Raw genomic sequence first — 24146 nt, 5'->3', positions numbered from 1 at the left:
CCTCACTTAACACTGCAATGAAAAAGCAGTGTCATACAGACAGGAGAAAATTTTCCCAAGAGGCCCAATGGGAAGTTCAGGGGGTAGAGAATATTTACTCACAGTAATGACTGGAAGGACCGGAGCAGTTTAAAACCCCTGAATGATTCTTGGTTGGAAAGCAACTCCTTTTCATTTTCCTCAAAGTCTGTTGTTAGACTCTGAGCACCTCCTCCAAAACTCCAAAAGTGGAGAGAGTCCGTGTTACACCTATTTGAGTTGTGATTTTTTTTAGAGTCAGAAAAAGACAAAATCGTGGCTCAGGGGGTTGCAAAGCTCATCTGTAACCGGAGGTTTGCCGGTTCGATCCCCCTGCTCTCTCTGTCCTGGTCGTTGTGTCCTTGGGCAAGACACTTCACCCTGCCGCCTACTGGTGTTGGCCAGAGGGGCCAGTGGTGCAATATGGCAGCCTCGCTTCTGTCAGTCTGCCCCAGGGCAGCTGTAGCTTGCCTCCACCAGTGTGTGAATGTGAGAGTGAATGAATAGTGGAATTGTAAAGCGCTTTGGGTGCCTAGAAAAGCGCTATATAAATGCAATCTATTATTATTATTATTATTATTATTATTAAAACATTAGTAAGCTTGGTTAGTGAACTGCATCTAGTTCATGTTGCAAACTAAGTAAATTACCACATACTTTCCTGTGCAAAGTAAAATTCTCCTGTTACTGTTTCTCAGGAATAACAGGCAAACATGCGTTGCTGTACATTGTACCCTGAGAGTTTATGTATGGAACTGGCTAACTAGCTTAGCACTCTTCCCTCTGAACTACGGCTACATGTGCCTATGAAATAAAAATCGAACTAGCCCCAAACACAGAGGTTTTAAAAACCAGAGTGCAAAAATCCGTGGGTAATATTTTGCAGTTGCTACATCCATCTTCTATACACAGTCTATGCTTGGCATGTATTTTATTCAGAGTAGACGTGCTTACGTATCCAAATGGTTGTGTTACATAAAAACGCACCTCCAGTACAGTAGGATACCTATAAGGACATAATTAAATGTGCTTTGGAGTGCTTAGTAATTCAGACCTGTGTAGCCTCGCTGATCCTTTCCTAAGGTGAACTTTGTTTTAAAGTGTGGAGTGTGATGTTGCTGGAGCTTTCTTTGAACTCACAGCCACATGCCTCTAATAAACTGTAAAATGACACTTGGTCACCAAGCTCCATCCACGCACAGCATGTAGCTGCTACCCTGTTATCACACAGGTGTCTGATGTCTCACAGCAGCATCAAGCGTAGTGAAGCTTATTGGTTTTTCTCTCCTCAGGTGGGGATCTGTGGCCGCACAGGCAGCGGGAAGTCTTCTCTGTCGTTGGCTTTTTTCAACATGGTGGATATTTTTGAGGGTGAGTCTCCTGTCATGCTGTTAGCTCTCCTCACAAGGAGAGAGCACGTTGTTTTTTTCCACTTCTTTCATCTTCAAGCTTTTCTTCCTGTCCCTGGAGCCTCCCTGTTTTTCTCTGGTTCGGTATGTTTATGTCTCATTAAGATAATCGTGTTCTGTTTGGAAACTTTGCGGAAAGATTTCCCTCGGGGTTGTTTCTGTGAGTAGCTCTTGACCCAAGGTTCTACTTGACCCAAAAGGCAACAACAATCACGCTGTTATGGTCCCCGTTTTTGGTTTCCAGTTTCCTCTGAGTCACTTACAAAATAAAAAAACTTGCCCTTCAAAAGATGTTCCTGACAGGAGGATTTACAGATTTTCAAGAGTAAAATTAAACTATTATGTGAGATTTAATTACTTTTTCGTGAGGTTTTGAGTGGATTCATGATTTCCACATCCCCTTCTGCCCTTCTTTCTTTATTTCTTTTTCTTCTTTGGTTGATGGAAAGCTGTTGTGAGACTGTTTATAAAAGATGGATTTAGTCTCAGAAAAGAAGCTGTTGCCTCTGAATCTTGTAGTCTTCCTAATGGCCAGCAGGGGCAGCTTCGGTGATTGCATAAAAGAGATTTTGCTCTCAGCTGCTCAGTTTTTTATGTTTATTTTGTACACTGTGGTCCCACTTAGAATAAATAATGCAACACTTTCTTTAGGATGCAGAAGTGTGGAGTATCTTTTATTTCTCGCTAGAATTGATCTAGATCTTGTTGTCTTTGAAGATGAAGATCAGGTCTGTAACCACTCGTCAGACTGAGTCAGACTGAGTCAGACTGATTTCAAATTGGCACTTTCATGGAGTTTCTTTGTCAGAATAAATCGACTTTTAGAAATGAGGGAAAATCTGTTGCTGTCTATGTAAACAGAAAGTCACATTCACTACTTAGATTGGGGGCAGGGATAGCTCAGTAGGTAAAGTGGTCACCCCATGATCGGAAGGTCGGCGGTTCGAATCCACTTAACGGTTACCCTGAGGTACCCCTGAGCAAGGTACCGTCCCTATACACTGCTCCCCGGGCGCCTGCCTAGTGGGCTGCCCACTGCTTCACTGAGTGAATGGGTCAAATGCAGAGAAAAACAAGTAATTTCCCCATGGGGATCAATAAAGTATCCATTATTATTATTATTATTAGATTCAGGCTCCAGTCAGAACCTCATAGATCTGAAACAGAACTTCTTCCACAGATAGTGATGTCACTGCTGCCTCTCCAGCTTTGCTTCTTATATGGGAAAATATCCAGAATACAGCCAGCTGGTAAGCAGATGAGTGGAGAACCCTGCTGCAAAGAGATGTATTGCTCCGTGTCTGAGATTGATTCTAACATGTTGGTAATCAGTCTTTGAAGCTACACTTTACACAATTTGTGCAAAAACTGGACAACACAAGATTGGAACAAAGTTGTCTGCTGTGACATTCAGATGATAGGATCAAAATTGGTGTAAATGGCATGAAAGTGTGGCTCTGTCTTGTCCTGTATTGATGGTTTAGGCTGCTGGTGGTGTAATGGTGTGGGGGTTTTTTAGTACCAAGTGAATGGCATTTAAACACCACAGCCCACCTGAGTATTGTTGCTGCTTCAGTAGGATAATGCCCCAGGTCACAAAGCTGAAATCAGTTGTACTCTAATGGCCTTCACAGTGACCAGATCTCAGTCCAGTAGCCACCTCTGGGATGTGGAGAAACAGGAGATTCACATTATGGATGAGCAGCTGATAAATCTGTAGCAGCTCTGAGGAATGCAGCACCTGGTTGAATTTGTGCCACGAGAAATTAAGGCAGTTCTGAGAACACAATGGGCTCCAAGCTGATACTAACAATGTCCTGAATATCACAGGTAGGATCGGGGACCAAGGGAAACCCTGGTGAATACCAGCACCAATACCAGATACCAAAAAGCATTCTTGACTTTGTGTGGGAGAGAGGAAGGAGACATGATTTTGGTTATATGACCTGATGGCTCGTAACAACACTGTGGTACACAGTACTGCAGGAGTATACCAGACACATGTAGACTAGACTGTCAAACTTCATGACTGCTCCAGAAGTTTCCTGACAGTAAAGAGCTGTTCCACTGTTCCACAACTAGAACCGAAGCTGGATTGCTCCTCCTGAATCTGAGATGCTTGTTATGTGGATTCAAGCTGTCCATGATATTTATAGACCCAAATACGACTTGAACAAGCTTACAGTTTTTCTCGATTGCTAAAACACATTTCTTGAAACTACGCCTCATATCCTCACAACAGTAAACACAAATCCATAACATCTCACTCAATTTCCCAAACATCCTATTTCCAGGTCAAAATTAAGCTCTACACCCAAAACTATTCACTCCTGCTGAAAAACCAAACTTTGCCCTCAGACATCAAACACAAGCCCTCAAAAACACACACACTACAACAGAGTTTTGCACACTGGTACAATTAATTCAAAACAATAGTTCCAAAACAAATAGGTTGCTTATGGTTCTCCCCTTCAAAACCCTTGTCACATGATAAACACAAAAGACGCAACCAATGTATGTACAGTGGCACATTGTCATTCATGTACTATACAGTACAACACACACCAGAAACATTATCCCACCTCAGCATCTTGTCTTTGGTCTGGGTCAGGCCAGAGAATCTCATCCACATCACAGGCTATATTGGCCCCAGCCAGGCAGCGGGGGTAAAATCCTCTTGCGTGCCTGATCCACCCCTGGCATGCATCTACTGATATGTCTAGGCAGGCCTCTTCCATGGCCTGAAGGAGGTGAACACGGACATAAGGTTCTCGGTCATACACTTTCCACCGCCATGCCGAAAATAACTCCTCTATCGGGTTTAGAAAGGGAGAGTATGCAGGCAGAAAGATATTAGAAAACCTTGGGTTATTGGTAAACCAGTCACGAACCAGAGCAGTGCGATGGAAGCTGACGTTATCCCACACAACAACGTAGTGAGGCTGCTCTGGCTGTGCTGGTTCCCTGTAGTCCAGCTGGAACATATGTTGTCTTAAACCATCAAGAAAAGCAAGGAGAAGCATAGTGTTATAGGGTCCTAGTACGCCATGGCGGTGGAGTACCCCTTGTTGGCTGATGGCTGCGCACATAGTGACATTCCCCCCACGCTGACCAGGGACATTTACAATAGCCCGATGGCCAATTATGTTCCTCCCCCTTTTCCTTCTTTTGGTCAGGTTAAAACCTGCCTCATCCACAAAGATTATTTCATGGGGAACAGGCCGTCCTTCAATCTCAAAGATTCTCTGCAGAACACATAACACAGTAGAGTCAATCGGTACCCTGAACCACAGTTCAAGAGTGCTGAAATGGCAGCATAAACTGCCATGCTGTGATGGTACACAATACTTTATACAGTATCAAAACTCATACCTGAACATATTCCACACGTTGGTTTTTCACTCTGTCAGAGTTTCGTTCGAAAGGGACTCGGTATGCCTGTTTCATCCGGAATTGATTCTTTCGGAGGATGCGGTCAATTGTGGAGAGGCTGATGGCATTTATGCCTCGAAAAAGATGATAATCCTCAATCACTCTCCTTTGAATCTCTTGCAGGCGGATTACATTATTTGCAATTACCATGTTTACAAGTTCCCTCTCTTGCTCCTCCGACAAAAGCCTTAACCTGCCTCCACCAGGTGGTCGTCTCTGTGTCCTACAAAAATAGAAGCACTCATTACTGTAACTGTCACACATTCATTTTACAGGCAAATAATGGAAACATACTGAAACTCAAGACACATAAGTTCAGTAACTTAAACGTTACTGTACAAAGCAGTCTTACTGCAAGTACACCTACCTGTTTTCCTCCCTGAAGGTTCTGATGATGGAGGCAACAGTGAAGCGACTCAAATTTGGTTGTACTCGTTGCCCAGCCTCCCTCATAGTCATCCCATGGACAAGGACATGGTCAACTAAAGTGGCTCGAATTTCATCCGAGACTGACTGTCTTCTTGCCCTTGCTCTTCCCCTTCCTTGTCGCCGTCGTTCTCCACCTCCACCTCCTTCACCGCGTCCGCCTCCTCTTCCACCACGTCCTCCTCCTTCACCACGTCCTCCTCCTTCACCACGTCCTCTTCCTTTGCATCTCTTTGGATCCATTGTTTCAAACCTGAATGAGCTGACTTTGGCCCTTTTATCTATCTATCGCAGGTTCTGATTGGTGTGTGCTAAATTTTGACTCCTAGTGTTTCCACCTGGTTAATTGTGTGCTAATTGAGCTCAAGCTATGCTGACTTAAGTTAACATTATTGCATGCTAGTGCTTTCTAAATGACTACATGGTGTAAGCACTGTAAAATGTAGGGATTTGTGTGTAGAGTTTTGCAGTAACAGTTCACCAAATTTGAGTCATGTGTCAAAGCAGGGAATAGTGTTTATAGTTCAGGGAAATGGGTGAGCTTTTTGAACAGTAGCGTTACGGTTTTGAAATTTTAATTTAGAGGCCTGGTTATAGTGTTTAAGCAATCGAGAAAAACTGTAATAGAGTTACTTTTATAAATTCAATATGCTATAAATGATCTGTCAGAGTGAGCAGTAATAAAAGTATTTAAGGTGACTGAGTCCCAGAGACAAAATGACGATAGATATTGCAGTGTGTTTTGTTAGAACTAAAGCACTTCTTATTGTAAATTATTCCTTTAAAAGGTGTTCAGTCATCAGCCACTACTGCAGTACTATGTATATGTTGGAGGAAATATTTATTCAGCTCTTTTTAAACACTCGTGCGAGTCCTGCTAAGTGCAAATCTGAAGGCCTTTTTGTTCTTCGCATGCCTTGTTTTAAGAGAACCTGAAGTAGACTCTTGTATCAAAGAACTAGCATAAGGACATAACAAAAAGGCTCGACCCATTCTCCTGCACTCGTTTCCAGGCTCTAGACATGTTCCTTCAAGAGGGCAGAAATAAAGTCCTAAAGCTGTCTGTTTTAGTTATTGCATTTTGAAAGCAAGTCGTAATCGTACCACTCTGTTTTCACTCTGGCTGATGACGGCTGCTCCTAGACAGATTATTCAGACAGGGGTGAGATTACACAGTCACTTTTTCCATGCACTCACACACACAGCTGGGAAGACAGTTCATTTAACTGTAAATTTAAGACCATTGTGTCAGCAACATTTCCTTATAAAGCAGTGAAATAAAAGCAGAGCACCTTCCTGGTGATTGCTCTTCTGAGTGAGCTGTACAGAACATTCTTGATTTCATCACCCTGAAAATAAAACATTGTGTTTAGCTGAACAAAAACATTTGTTCAGGGTCGTTCATCGTGTCCACATGAAAGAGCTTTAGGAGAAAAGGTGGTTTAATTAAAGCAAACCTATACAAGTTTGTGCTGATGAGTGCAAATCCTCCGTGACACGTTTCTCTGCAATCGGGGACTCAGCTGGTTTCCATTCTGGTTATGTTCCTTTATAAAAACAAGGTTTCTGAGCACCTGTGTCATTTTGCAATTAAAATCTCCAGCTTACCACAACTACGTCACCATATGCAAAGAAATTTCCAATCTATGAGGTTCTGACCCAACTCTGGTTGTTTGTAGTTCAGTTGAATTTCTGTTTACGTCGACAGCAACAGGTTTGCAATTTTTGATGATTTATCACAGATTGCTAACTTGACTTGATTTGCTTGCACGCTGATGGGGAACTGATGGCACACTGACTGATTTATTACTGCTTTATCACCACCTTGATGCAGCAAAGTCAGTTTAAAGATGGTAACTGACTGATGGCTGCAGACCTCAACAGCCATTTCAAAGCAACAACGTTGCACATTCACTGTAAACATCCCAATCATTTTTCCGTGCTGCGGTTGTGCAGCAACGTTTTTCCATAGTGCATCTTTAACATAAAATATTGAGTAAGAGACATCACCTGGTCTACTGATTTTTAATTATGTCATTTTTGTAAGACAGAAACTACAATGTTTGAGCCGATGGGTAAACATGAGTTATTAACTATTAGTTGATTAGCAAAATGCATTTATGTTTCACTGTGGCATAAAACGAGGTGCCAACTCTGGCTGCCAAAAATATAAATAAAGATTAAAATAAATTGTACTTGATTAAGTGAACTGATGCTTAACAGTTAGTTTATACTGGCTGATGTCATCCTCCTGGTGAGAGGCCCATGGGAAAAGTGACATCACACCTGCTGGTGTGATGTCACCAAGCTTTGGTGATTTGTCTTATAATGCAGCCGTGAGATTTCCAGATTAAACAGAAGGAAAAGCAGCTTGAACTCTATTCCTGCAGCTGATGCAGAATGGGTGTTTTTTGGTAGTATTCAGGAGAAGGTCGCAGTGAGAACAGGACGCCTCAAGTGCCACTATAAATGAACTTCATGAGCTGTAGATATAGAAAGTTCAGAAGAAAGCTGTATTGGATAATTTAACTGTTATTTTTCTGTTATGAGAGGAGTGTTGGTGGCTGTAAAACTACCTGGAATGTGAACACAGTGTTTTGCTTATTTGCAGGAAAGATCATCATAGATGGGATTGACATCTGTAAGCTTCCTCTACAGACTCTCAGGTCTCGACTTTCGATCATCCTCCAGGACCCTGTCTTATTTAGTGGATCAATAAGGTAAACACTCGTGATTAACATGCCTACAGAGAACTTGACTATATTCTTTTTTAAAAAGTCTTTTTGAAGACTTATTATGTAAAGCCTTAGGATCTGGTTCCTCGCCATGTTTTCCTTCCCAGAGATTGCTGTTTATAATTTTATTCTTGTGTTACCAATCAGAACTATAATTTGTGCTCTCTGTGGTCCGTACTTCCAAATCGGTTACCTAAAAGGTAAAGAGAGGTAACAGCAAAGGTTAACATCAACAAAATCTGAATAAGATTTGTTTACAGAGCTTTAATTCAAATCTCCAAGATTTGAACCAGTAGTTATCTGCTAAAGGTGAACAGAAACTTTGACTGTTGTTTGGTTCTCTAAAAAGTTTCTTATATACACAAAAAATGTTGCGATGCACATCAGAAATGGTTTATCACAAGGACTAATCACCCAAACAGAAACTCGACAAACCAAATGCAGAAACCAAACCAACACTCCACAAATGCACGGCACAATTTAGGAGAGCCAACCCCACTGGGACGAGACTAAGCTGTGCACCTGCATGTAAAAGATAAATTGTCACTCTTTTGAGGCTGCCAGCACTCACATATTGGACAGACTAGACAGATGGTGTCAGAGACAAGTAAAGGAGGCCATCTATGTCCACTGCGAACATCTGTTGTTGAACAGCAGCAGCAACACTAGTCTTGAGATCTCTTCCCAGGTAATCCAACCCCACCTGCTCCTTGACATCAATAGCACACATGTGATGAACCACATGATTAATAGTGAGTGTATGACCTTCAGGACCACCTCCAATGTGGCATCTGGGGATAAATATCTGGGAATCTGTCAGCCGATTTAGAGCTGTGCAAACCTCTTGGCAGCCACAAAAGTCGCCCCCTTGTGGCCATAAAAAATAATCCAGATTTAAGACATTTTCATGTTGGCTTCGCTTTTTAGTCTTGGATGTTAAGGTTCACACTCAGGACTCAAGCACATGACACAGTCAAAGGGTTAAAAACTAAACAGTCTTCAGCTAAATCCAGCTGTGATTAATTCCATCTGGAATATAAGGAACTTCAGGTAAGTAATCCTGTTTTTTAGGGCAGGGATTCGAACTGTTTGTCTCTCGAAATTAACACCTCTCCTCTTCAGTTTTCAAGGAACAAAACATGAATACACTTAATTGGGTGGGCTTGGTGGGGGTCTGACTTGCCTTTCAGGTGTCTGGCTTCTAGCTCAGAGAGAAGATCAAACAGTGAGTATGAGCAAAGTAGTCACGATCAGCTTGGTATTTCAAACAGCCTCAGCAATTCTAACTGTACTGGGGGAGAACAGTCAGGCATCACCCAAGGCTCGAGACCCAGCTTAAATATGACGTTGATTGGTGATGAGTAGCAGGTGTGCCAGGCCAGGACTTCTAGAAGCCACACCCACCACTTCATTTCATACACTAGCAGAGAGGCAGGTCCACACCTAGACTACACGGGGACCATGATGGTCCATTGTTTGTACTCGCTGTAGTCTTTTGTGTTTTTTTTGTGGGTTTGTGGTTAATACTTGCTTGTTCCTATAAACCTGTTAATGTGGGGGCATTTAGATGAATAATTTTGGGAAACGTTAGATATGATCAAAAAGTTTCCTCAATCAGCCCATAAAAGAAAAATACCAGATTCAAATCTTTAAATTTCTTGTCTACGTCCAAATGGCTTCCTGCAAATTTGTTCCTAGGAGTCCAGTTATGACCAGGTGAGCCGTGTGCTCTGCTGTTTACCGCAGATTGGACCGTGTGACTGCTGGCTATCGCCCTGCAGTTTAAAAAACCAGAACGCTTGACATCACAGTAAAGTCAACTGAAACATCCAGAGTTTGAGGGAGAACTTTTACTGGAAACAACCGAACCGTGGTGCACTCCATTGTGCTGTCATGAATTTGTGTTTTTTCCACACAACCTTGGCTCAGCACCTGCTCCACTCACCAGATATACCTCTGTGCACATGCCTCCACTTGCCCAGGATGAAATTAAGTGAGGCTGTTTTGACACACTAGATTTGATCCAGCATGCACGGCAGATGCACAAGAGCAAGTGCATATCGCGTCTGTTATGTTTGTCCAACTCTTAGAAACTGTGATGATGAAAATTGATACCAGAAACAGTGGAAGGAGTTTGTCTGGCTTGAAATTACAGTTGAAAAACTAAAAAAAATCTACACAGACGGTTTAGGGGGTGTCCTGTTCTCGTCTGATGCAGAAACACTGATGTTTGCCACAAACGTTAGTGGACCAGAATCTAAACATGCCATCAGAGCACTGGCTCTTTTAAGCCTCCATAGCTGAGTGTCACGCTGCTTGATTAACTACGCTCAGATTTGGAAAACCCGGATTCGCCTCATTGTGAGCTCTTAACCAGAAAGAGAGAAAAAAAACCCTCTTTGCCAAATCGTAGTCTGAGTTCTGTCCCGAAAGATGTTTGTCACATGACGACACAAAGTCCCAGCTGTGGGGTTAGCGGTTGAGAACGCAGTGGGAAGTCTGGCCGGGACCTAATCTGACTTTTGTCACAGACGTCACGTACCGAGGAGGTCGCTGGAGAGATGAAGGACTCAGCGCCGTTTTGTGCGTACACACTCGCAGCCTCTGTGTGTTTGTGTTACCAGATGATAAAGTTACTCTGTTTGTTATAAAAGACAAAGTGCATGTGCTGTTTGTTTGGACAGATATGCTGCTCCAGATAATTGTATGTGAAAGTGGGAGACGGTGAGTGTGTGTCTGTGTTTTGGCATTTTCAGCAGCTCTTGTTTATGTGAACGTAAGCCTGAGGTGAATGGTCGGCAGTGACTGCTTCACACTGTTATCATAGATGCTCTCACACAGTTCGGCTCTCACACACACACACACACACACACACACACACACACACACACACACACACACACACACACACACACACACACACACACAGAAGTAGTAATGAATGCATTATTTATAATTATTTGAAATGCCACAGTTTTAAAACAAACATGGAATTAATTGTTATATTAACCCTTTAACCTTCTTAAATGCAAACAGGACCTATTCTGTTTATCTACACGCCCCTTATTTTTGATCTTGGACTCTACTAGATTCACATTTTCAAATAATAATCTTCTATTGGCTGTTCACAGCCTCTCAGTTCATTTCCGGTCTGAAATGAGTGATTTTAGTTCCTATGTTCCTCAGTTTACCCCAGTAACTTTTTTTTATTGGCTGCCCCTCTTAAGCAGAAGGTTTAACCGGGAGGTGGGCGTGGCTTCCATGTCCAAGATGACCATGTTAGGGATGTCAGCTCTCTAAAACAGCATACAGAGACAAGAGTAAAAACAGATGCCTGAAATTGAGCTTTTGGCCCACAGGGATTGCTTGTACATGTGCCGATGTCATTATTTAAATCTATGTTTATGAGCATTAAGCTCATAAACATAGATTTAAGTATAAACATCTCACAAAACAAGGATAAACAGAACAGCTTTCTTTTTAATTATTTCTTTTTTACCATTTTCTCCTTCTCTCCTCGTCTCTCCTTATTTAACATTAGAACTCAGTGCCTTTTACTTCTATTTATCTTAACAATGATCATTTAAAACCGCTTTGTTTGCTTTCTTTTTCCTGTTTGGCCCGAACTTCCAAACTTGCAGCCCACTCTGCAAAAACCTGTTGAAGACATGCGCCTGACAATTCAACTTGTGTCAACAGTGTCAACTTGACTTATGATTTATGTGGCTGTCAATTGAATGTATAAAAATATGAAGATGTTTTTGAATTTTTTTAAACAAGCAGTATGAAGAGTAGACGAGTACTAACCTTCACTTTAGAGCCAAATTTAACTCAGTTTTCAGCTTGATTGCTGTACCAGTTAAACATTTTTTGGTGTTATAATCAACAGAAAACTGCTCATTATGCTATTGCTGAATGGCTGACATTAGATTTACTCCAAGTAATGAGCAGCCTGAAAAAAAAATCCTTTTTTACTTTTCACTTTTCAGCCAGATTTAGACATAAAAGGATGACTTCTTTTGTGGTCTTTTGACAACACTGATGTCATCCAAGGACGTCTTTTGCTTGTTTGGCATATTTAACTAAGTGGGTCTTAAGTTAAATTTCCATTTTCCATCTATCTAGAAAAGGTCAGTAATATTTTTGCTTCGTCCTGTTTAGATAATTGGAATATTTTGTGCTCAGAGTGCAGCCAAGAAATGATCCATCAGCTGTAGCGTCCACCAAATGCACATTTTGTTCATCACATTTTAAAATGCACACACATGTGATCTGTCTACTGCAAGACTAAAAGATCATTTGAGAGTTATATGGAACATTATGGCAGCTTGTGCATCCGTATATTCATGCAAGATGTTAAAATGCGGAAGGTGAAGCTGAATGTACATAACAAATTGTGTTTCTGAAGGTCTTCCAAAGCTTTTCTTTAGCCATTGGCTGCTTTTTTACTCATTTTGAATCCAGTCCTTGTACCTGATCATTTTCAGAGAAACATTTTGGGGTTTTTTGGACTGAACAATTAGTCATTGAAACATAAAAGACACCTAACTGAAGGGATGAACCAGTGTTGTGTCTACACATACAGTGGGGCAAAAAAGTATTTAGTCAGCCACCGATTGTGCAAGTTCCCCCACTTAAAATGATGACAGAGGTCAGTAATCTGCACCAGAGGTACACTTCAACTGTGAGAGACAGAATGTGAAAAAAAAATCCATGAATTCACATGGTAGGATTTGTAAAGAATTTATTCGTAAATTAGGGTGGAAAATAAGTATTTGGTCACCTCAAACATGGAAAATCTCTGGCTCTCACAGACCTGTAACGTCTTCTGTAAGAAGCTTTTCTGTCCCCCACTCGTTACCTGTATGAATGGCACCTGTTTGAACTCATCATCTGTATAAAAGACACCTGTCCACAGCCTCAAACAGTCAGACTCCAAACGCCGCCATGGCCAAGACCAAAGAGCTTTCGAAGGACACCAGGAAAAGTATTGTAGACCTGCACCAGACTGGGAAGAGTGAATCTACAATAGGCAAGCAGCTTGGTGTGAAAAAATCAACTGTGGGAGCAATCATCAGAAAATGGAAGACATACAAGACCACTGATAATCTCCCTCGATCTGGGGCTCCACGCAAGATCTCATCCCGTGGGGTCAAAATGATCATGAGAACGGTGAGCAAAGATCCCAGAACCACACGGGGGGACCTGGTGAATGACCTGCAGAGAGCTGGGACCAAAGTAACAAAGGTCACCATCAGTAACACACTACAACGGCAGGGAATCAAATCCCGCAGTGCCAGACGTGTTCCGCTGCTGAAGCCAGTGCATGTCCAGGCCCGTCTGAAGTTTGCCAGAGAGCACATGGATGATACAGCAGAGGATTGGGAGAATGTCATGTGGTCAGATGAAACCAAAGTAGAACTTTTTGGTATAAACTCAACTCGTCGTGTTTGGAGGACGAAGAATACTGAGTTGCATCCCAAGAACACCATACCTACTGTGAAGCATGGGGGTGGAAACATCATGCTATGGGGCTGTTTTTCTGCCAAGGGGACAGGGTGACTGATCCGTGTTAAGGACAGAATGAATGGGGCCATGTATCGTGAGATTTTGAGCCAAAACCTCCTTCCATCAGTGAGAACTTTGAAGATGAAACGAGGCTGGGTCTTCCAACATGACAATGATCCAAAACACACCGCCCGGGCAACAAAGGAGTGGCTCCGTAAGAAGCATTTGAAAGTCCTGGAGTGGCCTAGCCAGTCTCCAGACCTCAACCCCATAGAAAATCTGTGGCGGGAGTTGAAAGTCCGTGTTGCTCGGCGACAGCCCCAAAACATCACTGCTCTCGAGAAGATCTGCATGGAGGAATGGGCCAAAATACCAGCTACTGTGTGTGCAAACCTGGTAAAGACCTATAGTAAACGTTTGACCTCTGTTATTGCCAACAAAGGTTATGTTACAAAGTATTGAGTTGTATTTTTGTTATTGACCAAATACTTATTTTCCACCCTGATTTACGAATAAATTCTTTACAAATCCTACCATGTGGATTCATGGATTTTTTTTTTCACATTCTGTCTCTCACAGTTGAAGTGTACCTCTGGTGCAAATTACTGACCTCTGTCATCATTTTAGGTGGGGGAACTTGCACAATCGGTGGCTGACTAAATACTTTTTTGCCCCACTGTACCAGACAACTTAGCAAAGAACCAATTTACATTTATGTTTAGGCACTTTGTTACTAACAGCCTGTCACTAAAACACATCGCGTGGGCCATTTCTTTAGTTGAATCTATAAAATATTTTTATAGATATTTTTCTCATCTTGGCATGGTGTGCTATGTGTCTTTCAAACATTTGGGGACAGAAGAAGAACTAGAAGGTCAAGCAGCAGATGAGCAGTTTCTGAAAGGATTATCTGTAAGAAACACGACTACAGGTCAGTGGTGTTGGGAGCATCTGATTGGCAAGAGCTTTATTTTTTTCAGTGTGACAGCGATCCCAAACACACTCTTAATGCAGTAAAATAATACCTGGATAGAAAAACACACAGTGGAACACTATCAGTCATGGATCGGCCTTCCCAGATCCCCAAGCAGTGTGGGATCATCCTGACAGAGAACAGAACAGAAGGCAGAAACATCCAAAGAAGAGGATGATGTTGGATGTAATTTGGGCAAAAGACTGACTGGACCGAGGCTGAATTCTTTGGATCAGTTTCTGCCAGTTGTCCTCACTATGAAATAAGATTAAATATAATTCATTTAAACAAAACAGGGATTAGGCAAAGCTTAGGCCAGCAAGCAAGCCATTCATGCTCCCGAATGTTTCTTCTTCATTTTCTTCTTTTCATGACATTAGACTCTCTATAGAAATGGCAGCAAAAGTGCATAACGTGCAAGTGTTGTGCTGATCAGTCATTCGATGTGTTTTTGGCATTTTTATTCATTTAAAGGACTCACTTTCCTTCCTGGCTGCCCAAGACTAAAAAGACAGTAAAAGTTGCTGAAACAGTTCACATTCGTGATTTGTGATGTCTTTGTTGGTCTTGGGTCCATCACTGTCTTTATCAGCCTCTGCAGGTGGTGTATTAAATCTATGGTCAGTCCATGAGAGGTAGAAATATGCTTTTTTTGTGTTAATGATGTTTACTTGTTGCAGGTTTAATCTTGATCCGGAGAAGATGTGCACTGACGATCGACTGTGGGAGGCCCTAGAGATCGCACAGCTTAAGAACATGGTGAAAGCTTTGCCTGGAGGACTAGGTGCGCAAACTTAACTCGAGAAAGAATGCAGCTTATTGCACCAACAGTCGGTTTTGAAGTAGAGTACTTGATCGATGTGTTTGTGTTTAGACGCTGTCGTGACAGAAGGAGGAGAGAACTTCAGCGTTGGGCAGCGGCAGCTCTTCTGTTTGGCTAGAGCTTTCGTCAGAAAGAGCAGCATCTTCATCATGGATGAAGCCACAGCATCTATAGACATGGCTACGGTGTGTGCTTATTCATGACATCTCGTGCAATCATGTACAGAAGCTTTTTCCTTAATAGAGATATATTTGTGGGATAGTAATTAAATGTTATCATCAGCCAGTTTCATTTTACTTATGTAACCCCAGTTGTCCCAAAAATACTAGAGAAGGAAGCAAAAAATGAACAAGGCAAGCAAAGAAAATGAACGAATGAAAGAATTTTAGTTAAAACAGGTTATTTCTAAGGCATCAGTAAAGAGAGACATGACATCATAAACAGCTTGAAATACATATAACTGGACTGGAGGTGGGTTGCAAAGCAGTTTGCATCGCGACAGCCCCATTTTAGCCTCGCTCTACTTTGGATCACGTTTACAGCAGCTCACCACTTCCTCACCTGACGATATGGTTTCTATTCTCTGTTTCGTCTTTCTGTCTTGCAGGAGAACATCTTACAGAAAGTCGTGATGACGGCGTTTGCAGACAGAACAGTCGTAACAATCGCAGTAAGTAGGGCTGCTCAATTAATCGAATTTTAATCACGATTACGATCTGGGCTTTCAACGATCATTAAAAATGACTGAGCCGATTATTAGCCCCTCCCTCATGCTTTACTCTCGCGCTGCTCCGTGTGGCAAATCAAGCGCACTGCTCTGCATTTCGAACACGCGTCACAACAATTAAGAGGACCCGAGGGAAGCTCGGAAAGCTAAGCAGAAGTTATTTGGAGAGGAGTGGACTGCCGTTGGTTGAAAAGAGAGGTAAAAAAAAAAAAAAAAAACTTCAGTGGTGTGGAAACATTATGGGTTCGCGGAGTCAGACGTGGATCAAGTAGACACAGTGTGTAAACTTTGCTATGGTGTCGTAGCTGCACCACAGAGCAACACTGCAAAGTTTATATTTTTCATTTATTTCTTTTATTGCAAACATTTGCACTGTTATCAGTATTTGCACACTATTTTATATTATTTTTTAAAGTCATTATTCAATACATTGTTATTGTTAACCCTTTAAAGCCGGTCAGAGCAGCATGCTCGTTTTGTATAACTATTTTTAAATCCCTGTAGAACCTGAACCGCTAAGCTAGCACAATAAATTTTTTTTTCCATATGAAACCAGAGGAGTTGTACTTACATCTTATGCCATCAGCTTGTCCTAGGTCACGGTTTCCTTCCACATATAGCTTTGCAAAAATTGCATAAAAAGCGCTTGCAGGAACAAAAACATAATATTCCAGAAACACGCTTTGCCGATCCGATCAGCTGTTCTTAACACTTCCCACATTGAAAAAGACGTCAACGCGAACTATCGCAAGTGACATCATTTTCGCGGAAAATATAGTTTTTTACTTGTAGGCCTTAGAACTCGAATTGCACTGCTGGAAATAGTTTATTTTGATGCACATGCACATTCTTTGCAAATTTGCATCATAGGATTGTTTTTTGTTTTTCCTGCAGTATATAAAAATTGCTGTATCTCCACAAATAAAACTATGAAGACACTCAAAATAAATTTCCTGTTGTTGTAAACTATTTTTTGCAACTTTTTTGTATTTAAAGTTTTGAGGGATAAGCCTCTTAAATTTCTCCAAGTAGAAATATATGTAAAAAAAACAAAAACGATTTTCAATTTTTTTTGTAGTTTATTGCACTTTTTTGCAATTAATGTAGTTACTATGGACTTAATACATACACATTTTTAAAATATGGGCTATAACAGTTGTATTGATGTATAGCAACTTGAAATGCTCCCACAAATGGCACTACAGCATGTAAAAAAATAATATAAGCTCTGGTGGACTTGGTTCTATGGTAGGTCTTAAAGGGTTAAATAAATATCGTCAAATAATCGTGATCTCAATTTCAGTGAAAATAATCGTGATTATCATTTTTGCCATAATCGAGCAGCCCTAGCAGTAAGTCCTTCAGTCTTTTATCCTGTTGTTGTTACTAATGAGGCAAAAAAAAAAACTGCTGAGGTCAGCTGAGGTTTGTACAGATAGATGCAGATATGTGGCTCTCTTTGCACTGAGCTCTATGTTCATCTATCATTAAATTATTTACCCCACAGATGTTTCCTTTATCTGTGCCTTTTATTAATGGCCTTTCCCACACATAAACAGTTTGTAACACATAGTTCCTTATGGATTTAGTGACTTAAATTCAGTCCTCTTGTCCGGTTCTTTTATTTATATGCTTCCCTTTTTTCTGACTTTTGTCTCTTTGTGTTGCTGTCTTATCCTGCTCTGATTTTCTTTCCTTTCTTTTTCCATCTGTTGTCTCCTTCTACTTTTTCCCCAAATCCCCCCCCCCCCCCACCTCCTTCCTTTTCTTTTTTGTTTTCTCACTTTTTCTTTTTTACTACATCTACTACATTTTCTGTTGTCCTCCTTCATCTCCCTTTGTCCTGCCACCAGCATCGTGTGTCCTCTATCTTGGATGCCGAGCAGGTGTTGGTCTTCTCCTCAGGGATCTTGGTGGAAAGTGACTCTGGTCCCAACCTGCTAGCACAGGAGGAGAGCCTCTTCAGTGTGCTAGTGAGGACTCACAAGTAGACCCGGATCAACACAGACCACTTTGGCTCAGCTGACTCTCGGTCTCTCCTGTTTTCTTCCATTTTCCTGCCTGTTTCTGTTTCTTTTCCTGGCTGAGCCACAGCTGACGTCTGACTCTGGGTCTGCTGAAGCTTTACTGCCACTGACAGCCTGGTTGGTACAAGAAAATACTGCATGCTCTTTTAAAGATATTCCTTGTGGATGCAGTGCAAATTTGACGACAGTCTTCAGTGTTGTGACATTGTTTGTCCTCCAAACTAAAAATTGAGAAGGGATTCAGTTAGAATTAAACCTGAATTTGTATTTTTAGTAGCTGACTGGTTCAGATGCTTTACATTCATCTCATTCAGCAGGTTCCTGGAAAATTGGACTGTATCAATAAAATGGGTCTTTGGACATTTCTTCCAAAAAGAATAACATCATCTCCAAAACTGTGAAGAGTCCGCATATTTTAATTTTTAAAGCAGCTGATCAGTCTATAAAATTCTTACCAAATCCTTCATTTGATCCAACAAAACTAGCTTAAAACATATTATAATTTTTTTAAAACAAAACATTTCACTTAGACTTATTATGTTTGTGTTTTGTGTCGTCCCTGTGTGTCTCCAGCACCGTGTCCACACCATCCTAACAGCTGATCTGGTCATTGTGATGAAGCGAGGCAACATCATGGAGTACGACAAACCTGAGACGCTTTTGGAGCAGGAGGACGGGATGTTTGCTTCGTTTGTCAAAGCTGACATGTAGGAACACGCGGGACCCAACGGCTGACAACCTGCTCAGTTTCTTGGGTTTTTTTGTTTTTGTATTTTTTTTTTACCTGAATTACTTTCTTGTTGAGGTGAACAGCCCTCTGAGAGAATACCCCACTGCAGGGAAGCCAGTAACATACTGTTTCTACGAGGAGAAGCTTCCCTGTGCACTCACCAAATGGAGACAGGGTCAGCTGTCAGTCAGTGGGTTTAAGAAGTCGTACTAAAGAAGTCAGGAAGTAAAAGAAGGTGCTTTGGGTAGGCTTGCTAATCAATGAGTCCATCGGTTGGTTCATCCCGTTTTTATTTTGTTTGAATTTAAGAAAACCCAATTACACAAACCACAACATTACTAGTATTTGGACTGGAAAGTGAAATAATAAAGATATATCTTATATGTGATGAATGGCTAATGCAAACTACAAATGAATATATTTTCTCACTTGTCTCATAGAAAATCTAAAGTTATTTTTCCGACTTTCAAATTTTTCTCAAGATCTAAACAAGAAAATAAGCAATAAATATAATGCTTGTGAAGCTCACAGTATCAAAATGGGCAGCCAGGCATATCTTTCCTGTGCTCTAAGACTAAGAATAGTGAGAACACTTAATAGTTAATAAAGAACTGATAAAAAGCAAAGTTATTTCATTTCTTATTGCCAGTAAATCCCACGAATGACCAAACCTACTATAAAATATGTAATATGTATACTAAATAATGCAACCACAAATACAAAAAGTAAGTCTTAAAAACTGCAGTTGTGGCCACTTGATGCTGGCTTCGAAAAATCTCCACAGATCCTGTGTCAAAATGTCTAAATTCACAAAAGAAATGAACATGTTGATGAAAAACGTGTATCTCAGATCGGTTGCCTGCAGTTGCTAGGTAAAATCGGCCAGAAAGAGGTGTACGGAGCTGCACTGAAAACCTCTGTGGTTGCTTTGGTCTGTATCAGATTGCTGCGGTTGCAGGTTGTGCAGCAGTGAAACTGTGAGGAATGTGATGAAGACGGTAAATGACGACTGTTCACCTTCAAAGTAAAAGTTGTTCCTTTTGAATCGTGTTGGTTTTGGCAGTAAGACACAACTTGCCAAGACAAGTCAACATTTCCAATGCAAATCTTCAATTCTATTGACAAAACAAATGAATCAGGGGCAACTTGGAGTTCAGCATCTCGCTCACTTTTGACATGCAGACTAAATGAGCCAAGAATCAAACTATCAAAGTTGGCCATATGATAGGTGTCTAGGACTATACGACCCATTTAAATTGCATATATGTTTAAAGTTAGGCAATACTAGAACTAGAACTAGACATCTCACCCATGTTTATGGCTTTGGCACCTTTTGGATCTGATGAGCAGATTTTTCTATGTTTGATTAAACTTGTGGATGCACTTTTCTAACCAAGCTAATAAGCACTAGCTGATAGCTTTTGGCTCCATAAAATGTCAAGATAATGCTAAAGCCATGACATCATTATTGTTATAACTACCATATTTATATAAAATCTCTCTGAGAGCACCGAATATGGATTACCTGCCTTAACAAATGCACTGTTACCTCTTTTTAACACATTTTTTTACACCGTTTTAAATGGATTTGAAAGGTTTTTAGGTTAGAGTATTAAGACAGAGGCTTGTGTTTGTTGGTCTTTTCATGGGATTTGTAGACAGTAGGAAATACATACAGTTTATTAAATATAAATTATGGCTTTGAGATTTTATTTCAGGTGTTGAGGCTGTGAAAAGTGTAAAATGTAAAGATTTAATAGTTGGAGAGTGAACAGAAGTGTTGTTTCATATTAATAGAATTTTTACAGTCTTTAATTATCTTGTGTAAAATATTTGTTACTTTTTAGATCATGCACCACCTCTGTTTATACTGACTGGCACCTGTATTATGCAATAATAATGATGGAAGAATTTTTAAATGTATTTAAAATCCTTTTTAAAAATGACTGTTGGCTCTTTGGCCATTATTTTTCTGAATAACGCAGTGGAAGGATTTTAAATCAACCCTTTTGTATTCTACTCTACTTTTTGACCTTAAGTTCTGCCATAGAGGTAACACTGATAGAAATGACAAAGCTGATGGAATCATATGGTTTTATTAACCAGTTTAAGAATGCATTTATAATGATAAATAACACAGCTGATTGTTGTGGCCGTTCTTGGACTGAACATGTGTTGACATTTTTCACGAGATGCCAAAAATGAGACGTCACAAAATACCAACAGCAGTTTCCCAAGTGAAGGCTGGATACTCTATTTCTGGCCTACTTCTCCTTCCTCCCTGTTCTATCAGTTGTACGTCTATGCCTCCATTAGTACAAACACTGTAAGGTGTCACGGCTCGGCCTGCAGCCAGTGAACCTGCTGTCTGTCTGCGGTCATGCTTTGCTGAACTTTTTATCCTCGGGGACAATAGATACCCAGCATGCCTCCCGTTAACTCCAGAGATGCTTCATGGATGTTTGAGAGGGCAGTGATGTCTTTTCTTTTTTTTACTGAGGAAGAGCAGTAACTTGCAGTAACTTAATAATCAGTTCTAGGGGCTGAAATTTAGAGCTACATCAATCTCTATTTTGCACATTAATAATGCAACATTGGTAATAAATCGGATGAAACCAAATTAGAGCCCATAGGAGAGAGTGAATTTTAGAGAGTGAAATTTAGCATTCACAAGGTGAACATAAAGAGGAGTCCATATAGTAAAATAAAAGAGCTTTTGCATATGGGAACTGCTCCATCTCTTTGATGGGCTGATATCAACATGTTTTTATATATTTTTATTTTTAAATAATGAAACTTTAACACACTCACTGTTTTTATCAGACGGATTGGATTCTCCTTGGAAGTCCTAGCTAACACTTTTTGTTTTCTGTCCAATGCATTGTGTAGTAGATTTAGATTTAATGTTTTCATGGAGCTTTGTTTAAAGTGTCCATTAAACTAGGAGAGTTCATTTTCTGCTGGAAATCCTGTTAGAGGTAGACACTTTGTCTCTGCATGGAGAGTTATGAAGGCATTTTACATGCATCTTCATAACCATAAGCCACCTTTAAAAATGAAAAATGAACATTTGATATATCATTTCTTTCATCTATACAAAAAAGTTGTAATGTTGGCTAACTGAAATCCTAAAAAAGCTTATTGATGGTTTCTCGCTCGGCATGTATAATTCAACTTGTGTGGATCAGGTCTCCTGAAATTTAAACTGTAGGATGATGTTGTGAGCTGTTGTACATGTGTAAATGTTATTTTAGTCCATTGCTAGGTGGTTGCTAGGCAATGTAATGGCATCACAATATCTGACATAGATAAGAACCTTTGGGGGCCGGAGATGTACCTGTGAGCCAAGTTTGTCTGCCCGACTTCTGATGCTCTTGGAGGGTTTTGTGGACAAAGAATCAAACACACAGCAGAGATGCCAGAGTCCTTTCTTTTGCATTGAAAGAAAAATATTTGGGAGACAGTATCTCATAATTATGACTGTTATCTCCCAGATAAAAGAAAACTTCTCATCATCACAAGATAATGTACAATAATAGAAAAATGCCACAGAAACGTGCCTGACAGTGTTCACTGTGCAGTGGGACAGGAAATGGAACCGCTTCATAATGTGCTTGGGAACTGTTGTGTTTTTAATCATTTTGAGATTTAATAAGCAATTTAGTGATGGTTCTTGCTTCTGTTGGTTTCAAATAATAGAGATAGTCAAGATTCCTTATCACTGTCACTACAATGCAAGTTTTCATATATAAACAGCAGAAGTCGTCCCTTTCTGTAGTTAAAAACACACGCAACATGCATATCAATGAATGGCTATTTAATTAATAGGCAGGCTTTTTGAATAAAAATAAAAATAAAATGTCTTGAATATAAATGTTACCCAAAGGAAACCAGCTCATTGCCATCACAGTGAATCCATTTGCGCTGCCACTCCTGTGCTCTCAAACATAAAAATGACTGACCAACACTTACGGGTCTCAAATTAAGTGATAATAAATCATACTCGTGAGCCAAGGTCTCAGCTTTTGGGTGATATTTTCAGTGCACAACAATATGTAGTTACAGCTCAGCATTCAGTGCATTTCTTTGGAATATCTTTTCTAACCTTTCTGGGAGCGGTGCTATTGTCCCTTTATATTATTGTATATTCATTAGACTTAATTTGCTTTTGGACTAAAATTTGAAACTTTGTACTGTACAGTGTTGAATGCCAAACATGATTTTTCCGCCTTTTCTTGTTTAAATATCTTACATGTTTCATCTCAAGAAGTTGTCACTTAAGCTTTTGAACTTTGTGATTTCTCTCATTTTACAAGTTGTTTTAATATAACACAACGAGATGACACGTGAGGTTTACCGTCACACTTGGTGATCACAAGCTTCGCCTGCACTTTTCTTTCCCCTGACAGCTTTAACTGTAACACTGAATGTCTTTGTTGTTGTCCCTGCAGTTCTTCCAAGTCCTCGTCCGTCTCCTCTGTTAGCGATCGAGTGCTCTTCCTGTTCTTTGATCTTCGTTCAGTAGCACTTTTTATGCTCTTGGCCACCGTCACACTCATAAATCCTTTGTTTTCCTTGCTGTGCTTCCATGCTGCTCCTGTTCTGAACCTGCACACGGCTGCCTTGTAAACTCATCCTCTCACACCCCAAACCACTTTTTGTCTTCGAAGCTGACATTTTACACCAAGAGCAAAAAAGCAGTGGTGCCATTTTTCCACGTTACACTTTGCACAGGTTTTTTCACTCAAAGAATGTCTCTTTTCGAACAGGTTTCACGTGTGTTTTAGTTTCTGGGAACAAACAAGTACATAAAAACAGCGAACGGGTGGAAATGTAAGGGAACTGCATGTAACTCATTGTGGGAGCTATGCAGAGAGCTTTCCTTACTTTCATGAAGTTGACTGTTAACAGAGAGCATCGTAAATGCTGACATCGTTCTCACAGATCAGTTTGGAGATGGTCATTTTTTTCTGTATGTACATTCTGTATGTAGTAGCCTGTATAGCCAAGGGTTTAAACATATATATATATATATATTAAACTGCTATTATTATGTGTGCCTGATTTCTTTCTTTTTTTACACTTGTAATAACAATAAAATGCTCTTGAGTGACGTGAGGCTGTTTGTTTTTGTTGGGCTGCTTTCACGGCTGTAAACTCTTGACCTTTCCTACCTCAGGACACAGGCCAGGAGTCACGGTACCCTCAATACTAGATGTGATAAATTGCTAAATGGCGCCCCCTGATGACTGTTTCTAAAATAAATCCAAATACATGCACTAGGAAATTGCACACATTTCAGAAAATATATGAAAATGAGAGCCGTCAGGTGGTTTTT

The 24146-nt window shown here is 40.5% G+C and overlaps 2 protein-coding genes across 2 annotated transcripts in view; one reads left to right on the top strand and one right to left on the bottom strand.

Moving 5' to 3' along the window:
- abcc9 (ATP-binding cassette, sub-family C (CFTR/MRP), member 9) overlaps window positions 1-20754 on the top strand; it is an 82313-nt gene extending 61559 nt beyond the window's left edge. Inside the window, exons 37-42 of the mRNA XM_080291725.1 lie at window positions 1311-1389; window positions 7897-8005; window positions 15182-15285; window positions 15376-15509; window positions 15932-15994; window positions 18652-20754. Of these exons, the coding sequence (XP_080147851.1) occupies window positions 1311-1389; window positions 7897-8005; window positions 15182-15285; window positions 15376-15509; window positions 15932-15994; window positions 18652-18789 (627 nt within the window). The 3' untranslated portion in view covers window positions 18790-20754. The remainder of the gene's footprint in view (window positions 1-1310; window positions 1390-7896; window positions 8006-15181; window positions 15286-15375; window positions 15510-15931; window positions 15995-18651) is intronic.
- Window positions 3713-5432, bottom strand: LOC145421415 (uncharacterized). The gene is made up of 3 exons (XM_080291727.1): window positions 5227-5432; window positions 4800-5082; window positions 3713-4672 (listed from the first exon to the last, which is right to left on the bottom strand). Exons 1-3 carry the CDS (start codon window positions 5316-5318, stop codon window positions 4001-4003), a joined length of 1047 nt encoding a protein of 348 aa, XP_080147853.1. The 5' UTR covers window positions 5319-5432; the 3' UTR covers window positions 3713-4000.
- Window positions 20755-24146: the final 3392 nt, after the last annotated feature.

This window comes from Astatotilapia calliptera, chromosome 17 (genome assembly GCF_964374335.1).
Source record: "Astatotilapia calliptera chromosome 17, fAstCal68.1, whole genome shotgun sequence".
Classification (NCBI taxonomy): Eukaryota; Metazoa; Chordata; class Actinopteri; order Cichliformes; family Cichlidae; genus Astatotilapia; species Astatotilapia calliptera.
The sequence above is the reverse complement of the archived record's forward strand: the minus strand, read 5'-3'. Positions and strand labels throughout refer to the sequence as shown.

Excerpts from the sequence above, each read along its gene's own strand:
- LOC145421415 (XM_080291727.1), bottom strand. The coding sequence starts at position 5,318 with ATGACTATGAGGGAGGCTGGGCAACGAGTACAACCAAATTTGAGTCGC. Across the intron at positions 5,083-5,226 it reads ACCTTCAGGGAGGAAAACAG|GACACAGAGACGACCACCTG; the intron begins GTAGGTGTACTT and ends CTATTTTTGTAG. Across the intron at positions 4,673-4,799 it reads AACGTGTGGAATATGTTCAG|AGAATCTTTGAGATTGAAGG; the intron begins GTATGAGTTTTG and ends TGTGTTCTGCAG.